The sequence below is a fragment of the Corvus kubaryi genome, unplaced genomic scaffold (genome assembly GCF_017639235.1).
Source record: "Corvus kubaryi isolate FWS band 111438036 unplaced genomic scaffold, C.kubaryi_AGA036_p1.0 37395, whole genome shotgun sequence".
NCBI lineage: Eukaryota > Metazoa > Chordata > Aves > Passeriformes > Corvidae > Corvus > Corvus kubaryi.
Window position 1 is genome coordinate 4,643,570 of NW_024581134.1, and position 9,236 is coordinate 4,652,805.

General features: G+C 45.6%; 1 protein-coding gene across 3 annotated transcripts in view; it reads right to left on the bottom strand.

The window, feature by feature from the left end:
- CAPN6 (calpain 6) overlaps positions 1–9,236 on the bottom strand; it is a 49,327-nt gene extending 40,091 nt beyond the window's left edge. Inside the window, exons 1-3 of one of the 3 annotated variants that reach the window (XM_042039977.1) lie at positions 8,962–9,236; positions 2,750–2,836; positions 1,760–1,932 (exon numbers count right to left, since the gene is read on the bottom strand). In XM_042039977.1, the coding sequence (XP_041895911.1) occupies positions 1,760–1,924 (165 nt within the window). In that variant the 5' untranslated portion in view covers positions 1,925–1,932; positions 2,750–2,836; positions 8,962–9,236. Of the gene's footprint in view, positions 1–1,759; positions 1,933–2,749; positions 2,837–4,751; positions 4,820–5,078; positions 5,157–8,961 lie in introns of those variants that run through there. The other 2 variants (XM_042039979.1, XM_042039978.1) reach the window with 2 other exon arrangements.

The following is a 9,236-nucleotide window of genomic DNA, read 5'->3' on the forward strand; positions in this document are numbered from 1 at the left end:
AATGTTCAGAAAGACCAGCAAAAACACCTATCAGGGAAGGTTTAGATTAGATATAAGGAAAAATTTCTTTACCAAAAGGGTTTTCAAGCACTAGAACAGGCTGCCCAGGGAAGTGGTTTTAAATACCTGAAGATATTCAGAAGATGTGTAGATCTGGTGCTATGGACATAGTTTAGTAGTGGTCTCAGCAGTGTCAGGGTAAGGGTTGGACTCAATGACCTTAGAAGCCTTTTTCAACCTAGAAGGTTCTATGGTTCTGTGTTGTTGGCATCAACACCTGAACTCACCCTCTGAACTTCTCAATAGCAGAGGCCAGGCACTGGTGGGATATGGTTCAACATCTCAGGCGTGTCAGGTGAATCTGTGCATGGTTTCATGATGAATGAGAATGAAGTTAATGTGAAGAGAACATTAATTAATATGAGAGGTTTCCTACATTAACATCATGTTTAATGTGGGTAATAACTGAATGCAATGCTCATCACTGACCTACAGTTAGACTTCAAACCACTGACCACCACCTTGAACAAACTCATACACACAAGAATGGCCCAAAATGGCATCCTTGGCTAGAGTTTAGCTCTTGCTTCACATCTCTTAGAAAGAACAAACACTCTTCCTGACCTCACCGTGACTGGTTGCACAGCATTTCCCCTTCTAGGAGGGGATGAAAGACTCCAATAAACAGGAAAGCGCTCAGAAATGAAAATAAACCCACAGACTCTGGAATGTCTTCTTTTTCTTTCCTAAATTCATTCTCCCCATTCTTTGGTCTCATGTCTTACTTGGAAAACTGAAATGGGAAGCAGGAAAGCAACCCTTGGACTGCTCATTAAAATTCCAGTAGAGAAGCTGCTGTGAGGAATGAGTACCATCAGGAAAGAACAAGAAGCAGCAAAAGAGAGAAGCAGTCTCAGGCCATCCTGGCAAACACAGTCCAGCCATGGTCAGCCTCATCTGTTGTCCTCTGTCACAGAGGACAGAGAACAGCACCAGCTGCATATGAAGGACATCACATTGGCATCATGTTTTCTAAAGAAAGACACCCAAGTTTGTCCTTCCAGAAGATTAACTCTAATCCCAAAAGTAGACATGAGTGAAGTAAAGGAGAAATTCATCACGCTTAAGGGAAAAAATACTGCATGCATCTGGCTAGGGGCTTCCACTGTCCTCTCCATTACACTTGTGAGAGTAAGAGAACAGATGACGCTGATAGAAAGCCGGACTGGGAATGGGTTTGTGTTCTTCTGAATTGTTTTCTTATGGCTGTGAACTGATTTTAAAATACATGTGAAGCATAAAACCTCAGAGCAAATCAACTAACAGACCCCATCTATAGGTAGTATTAATGATTTGAAATGCCCACTACATTAGTCACAATTCAAAGCAAACGACATATTTGTTTTCCTGTTAAGATGCCAGTAAAAGTGGCAAATAGACACCAGCATTCTTGGTTGCTTACAGATAATAGCTGTTCTTTTGGCACAGAAAATCACTGGTGGGTAATTGAGGTTTTACACAAGTCAGAGGCAAAATCCACTGTGAATTCATCATAGCCATGCAGAGACCAGAGATGGCATCAGCCAATAAAAGAAAACTCTCCACTCTCTCTGGGTAGAACCTGGGGCTAAGGCTTCAGCAAAACAAACTGAAACAGCTGAGGGAGAAGGCGGCAATTCACAACAGAACAGAGGTTTGCTGTGACACCTCTTGGTGGAAGTGTCTCTGCTGGAAGAGACAGCAGGAGTTCATCCATTACCTTTGGCCGCTTCCACTCCACTTTCCCTCTTGCTGCTGAGTCATAGTAAAGGGATTCATCCGAGGCTGGGAACTCGGGATCCTCAAAGAGCCGGCCCTGCTGGACGCACTGCCCCTTCAGCTCGTGGTACTTCTGATCTCGGAAGAGCTGCACTGATGAAGACATCTTCCTGTCTAGATAGGATCAATATTGGACAAGCTATGAAGGTTCTTGAAAGTCCATGGCTGATACCACTCCCTGGTCTTTAACAAGGGAGCATATAACTTGTTCTAAACGAGATTACTGATTTATTTAAAATAAAGCAAAACAACCCAGATTATAAATTAGATCATGTTAAAGACTAGGAAAGTATAAAACCCAAAAAGATCTTATATATAAGGATCGTATTTTTGTCTGAACAGAATTCTTACCAGGAAAAAGCCCAGACCAGGCACAAACCCAACATTTTGCTTTGTCTAATTGATTGGAAAGGTAGCAGAGTGAGGCTTGGCTCTCAGTCTGCACCACATGTGAAGGGCTGGGCCATCTTTCTGTCCTACATTCTTCTTCTGGCCACTAAAGCTTGAACTATCCACTCCAAATCTTATGCCTAAAAAAACCAAAACCAGATTTCCACATTTCTCCATCTTAATTTAAGTGACAGTACTTTGGCTTGTACTATTGTCTTTGAACTTTATAGTACATTTCAGGAAACTAAATTCCCAGAAGGAGAAAATATTTGCAAATAATTGATGAGAATGAAAACCATTTTAAAAAGCACAACAACAACAACAACAAAAAACCCAAACAATGTGTTCTCAGACCTTAACTCCCAGAATCCTGGCTATCAGACTGTGGGTCGCACCCACTGAGCTCAAATAAATTGCTCTAAAACATTTTACGAATGAGAAATCAATTACAGAAATCACTCAGGACAGTTTGAAATTTGGAGGACATGAGGGATGCTACATCTACTTCAAGAGAGGGAGTGGTGAGAGCATCTGAACTTACTCTGTTTGGAAAGTTCTTGTGTGTCAGTTCCTCTCCTCTTCCTTCTGGACACAGGTTAAAGTTAACGATGGATCTCCCCTTCCTTGCCTACAGCAATAAAGACAAATGCAAGTTGAATTAACCAACATCCTGCTCTGGAGCATGGCACCACATTGTCCTGGCAGCCACTTGCTGTGTCCAGCTGCAGTGAGCTCAGCTGGTGCTCCTTGAGCCACCTGCAGCATGAATTGGATGAGATTCCACCAATATGCAGGAAGCTAAACCAAGCTTTTGCAGGTGTGCAAGTGAGCACAGCGAGAGAAAAACTGAAGAGTAATGAGGAACACTTGGAAACATCAAATTTATCATGGTCTTTGTTCTTGTGAGTGAAAACTGTGGATGCCCCCTCCCTGGAAGCGTCCAAGGCCAAGTTGGATGGAACTTGGAGCAACCTGGCATAGTGGAAGGTGTCCCTGCCCATGGCAGGGGGTGGGACTGGATGGGCTTTAAGGTCCCTCCCCACCAAAGCCATTCTGGGATTCTGTTACTTTCTGGTTACTTATCTCCCTCAAAAAAGAGTCACAAGGCCTCTCACTTGGCAGGTGGCCTCCCAACACAGGGCAAATAGATTTGCTTCCCCCCACAAACCAGTTCTTCAAATTCAAGTGCAGAACAAGTTGCCAATTTTACAGGGGTACCTCAGGGACCACAACAAAATAGTTTGACTAATTTGGGTGGGATATAGATTATTTCATGATAACTGGCATTCTTGATCATTAAAAATTCCCCATGAGCTATCTAACATTAGCCCCTGGGTGATGAGGGTTTTGTCACTGCCTAATTCATTGAGATAGGTCTTTCATGACCTCATTCCCCTGCCCTTTCTCCCTTTCTATCTGCCAGACAGGAACGTGAGTCCTTCCAGGATTAACACTCCATTCCACAACAGCCTGGAATGTTCTGTGGCAACGCACAGGTGATAAAACAGTGCCTGCCTCACCCTGGGCTGCACAGCAGTGCTCAACGAGGAGAACACCAACAAGGAGGAGGCTTCTCCTGCAGCTCTCTTATCCTGCCCCTCTCAAGGCTCCCTGTGACATCTGGAGTGTGTTTTAGGGGTTTCAGGCTCCCAGGGCTGCTCATCGTGGCTGCTGGATGGTTCACTCCCACCCAGGAGGCACTGAACTGAAGTCCAACCACCATCTGGAGAATCAGGAGGAACCCACATTCACAGGAACCCAAAACTGCCCATTTTAAACGCATCAAAAGTATCTCTTTCTCATTGGAAAGCCCTCCATCGAGAATGTCAGCGCAGTTTCTACACAACAGCCTGCTGGTTTGAGAGCTGCGGATGGAGGAGCACAGCTGAGCCCTTCTCTCCTGGGGTGTTCACCTACCAGGACATGGCCTGAGGCAGACCTGGCTCCCATTGCAAGGTTTATTTTTGAAGCAGCTCCTGGTTTTTGACCCTCAGTTGATGACTGAAGTGCCCAAACTAAGAACCACACTCCTTCCTCCAGTCGGGACACACAGCAGCAGAGCATCCCCTGCTCCAAACCCACAACTTTACCCCGGTTCAGCTGGCACTCCAACCTTGCAGTGCTGAGGAAACACTGTGCAGGGCTTGGCAGCTGCCCTGCCAGGGCTCCCTGCTCTGCCGTGTGAAACAGAATGAGCTGTGCACTGTGGACAAAGAAACACAGTCCTAAAAATACTGCACCCCAGCTCACAGACACTCTGCCACTGTGCAGAGAGAAGGGACCACTCCAGGGGAGAAAGGAAGGGGGAGAAAGCCCTGACGAGCTCTACAGGTCACCCAATCCCCCGTGGTCTCAGCAGAAGTACAGCAGGTCTCATGTCACTGAGCTTCCAACCTCTGAGCTTTTAAGTCTTTCTCTGCTGCTCTGTTTTCTCAGAGAGTTTCCTATTCTTTTAGAAAAAGGGTTTCAGCAGAAGAGTGAAGCTGAGCTGGTGCAGAGTCCCCTCCTCAGCCTGACCACGGAACGATGTCAGTTTTACTTACAGTTTATACTCAGAGATGATTCCTCTGCCGGGAGCACGGCTAAATCACATTCAACACTGGGCAAATACCACCTCCTGGCCTTAGGAGAGCCATAAATTCAAGGGACATTCACTTGATATCCAGGTCTTTACCAGGGCATTAAGATAAGCTTCAAGGGCTAAACTATCCAACAGTGTTTCTTTACACTCACATTTCCCTGTCTTAACCTTTCTCTCCTCCAGCTGCTAGACCGGAGATCCACCAAAACCAGCACTGAGTGTCCAGGCAGGAGTGTGAGGGATAACTACACCCTCCTTATCCTTGAATTCATGCAATAAATACACAAACCTGAACAGAAGCCACCTCTTCTCAGCCCAGTTTTGTTACTCTGTGTAACCAAGTGACATGCAGGGTAAAAACTCAGGCAGAGCAGTTCTTGCAGCTGTCAAGCCAAGCCATCCCTCCCACTCCCACCCCGGCCTGAGGGGTGCAGGCACAGCAGGGCTGGGTTTTTCTTAACCAAAGCCAGCCCTTGCAGCCCCAGAGGTCAAGCAGCTGCAGAGGGCCCCCAGTGCCAGATGAAACTCCTCTGCAAGGAGGAGCTTGGTGTGTTGTAACATAAATTCCATCACACACCCCACTTTGCTGTTCCAGCTGCAGGACTCTGAGGAATTTCCATGCGCAAAGTGCATTTCCAGGCGGGATTTAAGGCCACAGATGGACACAGTTTTGAAAATGAAACTGCTTCTTCCAGAAGTGGATCCTGAGATCAGGCCCACCCCAGCCTCAGGCCCACATTCCTGCTGGCTCAGGAGCCCCCATCTGGGAAGACCATGGAGGGATGCCAGAAATGATGCACACAGCATATTCCATGCTCTGGGGTAGCCTCCCAGGCTGAGAGGGCTGAGGTGGTCCAGCCTGGACAAGAGAAAGCTCCAGGGAAACCTTAGAGCAGCCTTTCAGCTCCTAAAGGGAGCTTATAAAAAAGAGGGAGAGCAACTTTTTACATGGGCAGACACTGATAGGACAAGGGGAAGTTGTTTTAAATTGAAATAGAGGAGGTTTAGATTGGATTCCAGGAAGAAATGATTTCCTGAGAACTGGCACAGGTTGCCCAGAGAAGTGTTCAAGGCCAGGTTGGATTGGACTTTGAGCAACCTGGAATAGTGGAAGGTGTCCCTGCCCAGGGTGGTGGAATGAGATGAGCTTTAAGGCCCCTTCCAACCCAAACCATTCTGCTATTGTAGGAACCCAGTTTTAAGCTTATTGTCCATTTGCACGTACCAAGTTGTCACCTTAGCAGGAACAACAGCCACCCACACCTGGTTGTCAGGTTTCTCTTTTGTACCTGCAGTTGTGGGCCTGTCTTGACAACACACAAAAACCTCCCAGCTCTGAACTCTGCTCCTTCAATACTGACTCCTCACCAAACCTCAAAGCCACTGTTTGGACTATGACAGCAAAACAGGGACTCAAGTATTTCACTGTTTGCAAACATAGTTTCGTATTTTCCCAAACATCTCTGTCTCCATAGTTTGCTTCAGAACAATCAAACCCGTGAGTGCCTCCAAAAAAGCAGCTCTGCAGCCAAAAGCTTTAAATGACTCTGAACTGGTTTTCTGTAAAACTAATTAAAGGAACTTCCAGAGCTCCAGCTGGAAAAGGTTATTGCTCTCTCTTGCTGTGCAGAGTGATCACAGGTCCTTACGATGCAATGACTTTGCAAATCTGTATTAAGGGTGCAGGGGAACTTAAAGCAGTTGAAAAGCTTCCACTTCATAAACACTGTGGTGTCATGACCTTGGCTGTTCCGCTGCTACTGCTGCAGCAGAAGCACCTCTTCTGGAGAAACTTACTCATTCAAATTCTCTAAACAGCTCAATACACTAACTTTATGCTGGACTGGATATCCTCTCTTCCTCGGCATAAGCCAATATAGAAGTATAAAGTCAATGTTAAATCTGTGTCGTGTGGATGTGCATTAGTATGAATATATTCAATTTTGATCAAATTTGCTGCACAGGATAATTTAATAGCACCCTGTCCAGTATTAATGACCGTGAGCCAGGGCTTCTCAGTAGTTTTGGATGGCAATGCTCTCCATGACTGGGTGAAACACCAAGTTTATTGTGTGCTCTGGGCTCTGGGGATACCATGGTTGTGCAGCATTAGCCCTTCTTTCATCCAGTATTTGGATTTTCCAACAAAATAAGATTAGTTTGACTATTTTATGGCCTCTGTAACTCAGTACTTTTATAGGCATATAAAGATTTCTCCATTAGCTCAGCTCAAGAATTAGCTACAGGAAGGAGATACAAGCATCTGCCTTCTCACAGAAACAGGATGGTGCCAACCTTGTTCTGCTGTGCAGTTTTGCCACACTTAAAATTGAGAGAGGAAAACACATATTTTCATCTGGGAGTATCTGCCCATATCCTATCGCCTCTGAGCAGGAATGTGGGGGAGAGTAATTGGAAATCAGGAACAGGACTGGCCACAACCTGTTTGCTTTCATGGACGGCATCAAGGCCTGGCAGAATCCTCAGGCTATAATAACCAAAGCTTTTCTACCACAAAATTCATTACAACACTTGTATTGCAACAGCACAGTGCTTAACCAGGCTTTTCTTCCAGGTCTCACTGGACTGGGGAGGTTCTGTGGCATTTCAGCTGGGAGTTGGGATTTAGATTGCACTGCAGAGGGTGGGTGCTGCTTCAGGACCAAGCCTGGCATTCCCTAAGCCCAGGAGTGCAGCAGGAGCCCTGCCAAGAACCTGGCACTGATTTTCACAGCTTGTTCTCTCTCCTACCTCTCTATCTCTTATCTACCAGGAACTGGTGAGATAAAGAGTAAACCCCTTCTGACCCTTCAGGATGGGAGCACAGAAGCAAACAGCTGCTGAGAAAAGCTGCCCTTGCAGGTGACTGTGCCCAAGGGGGAACAACTGCATCTGGCATGAGCAGCACCCCAAATTTGTAGGGCTGATGGCCAGAGGTGTGCGGGATCTTCTCAGCTTGAGAACTGACTGAAATCAATACAAATCAATATATGATTGTTCAGCAGTGCAATGCTGATTTCATAGTCAAAACTACTCCAAGTCCTGGCAGAACACATTCAGGGAGGATAACTCTGGCTGGACTCCCTCCCTCCCCTCCTTGCCTTTCCCATGGGAGTTTATCCCAGCCTGTGAAACACTTTTAACCATTTTCTCTCTCTCCTCAGGCAAGGGCAAAGATTAAAACAGCAATGGGGCTAGCAGCAGAGGAGACTTTTGCCTCCAGCTGATTGGTTTCCAGGTGAAATGAAATGCTGAAATTCTTAAAGACCACTGCAAGCAGAGACAAAAGCCCGTGGCTCCTTTCAGGATTTCCCAAAGTGCACAGGTGTCTCCATGTTTCAAAAAACCTTGTCCATCAGTGGCTCCCAGTACAGCCTCAAGATCAGTCACATTTTCAGTTAACATTAGAGAGGTACAATTCCAGTTAGATTTTTTTTTAAAAGTAATTTAGTACGCTAGATGCCAATTGTTACAATTAAGATTAATCCAGTCAAGTGATCTATTAAAAGCTCTGAAGAAAATGCAAACAGCATTGCCACTTGATTCATTCAAGCCAAGGTTTTGTGCTGAAACCACAGGAAACAGCTTTCTTCAGAATTCCAGTACCTCTCCATTCTGCCTTTTCATAAAAGTTAGCTTAAAAAAAAAGAGATTGCAAATCAGAAATTCCTTATCAGGCCACTCCATTATTTTATCTATCCACTGATCAATTATTTTAGATACAGTACAAAAATGTCTCCTTCACAAGAACCGTAACAACGAAAAAAGTAAAACACCCGCTTGAATTTCACAGTGAGAGAATCCACGGTGAGAACTGACAATATTTTGGAAGATCAGAGACAGGATGGCAAATGGAATTATACAAGCAGAGATCAAATGACACTTTATCAATCTAACCCCTGTAAAGGGTGCCTGTAGAGAGAAGAGTAGAATGAAACTGGTTATCCCAGAAGAAAGGAGAGCACCCATGCTGTGGCAATAAATCCTGCAATAAAGTTTGGCTCAGAGTTAGCACAGAGCTGTGACTTTCTGAGAGAACTAAATATTAAACAAACACAAGTAATCCAAAGCATTTTCTCCTGTGCTGGCTGAAGTGCTCACTATGGTTCACACAGAGAGTTTTCTCCCTGTGACAAAGGTGAAAAACCAGTAAACACCAGTCAGGCACTCACCTGGCTGAGGTCAGACGCTGCTCGGGGCACATCCAGCTCCAAAGTGGCTCCTGCAAACACTGATCCCTCGGCTTCTTAACCTGGAATTCTGTGGGCTGTACTACAGCCACATCTCCAAGGGGGTGTGTGTTGGGATAACTCCTCCAGGGATGTCCCAGGGACAGCAGGAAAGCTCCGCTCTGACCGAAAGTGCAGACTCCTGACACACAAACTGTCAGCTGTGGCTGTGGCTGGAACTGTGAATGAACTCCTGAAGAAGCAGATAAGGCCAGGCT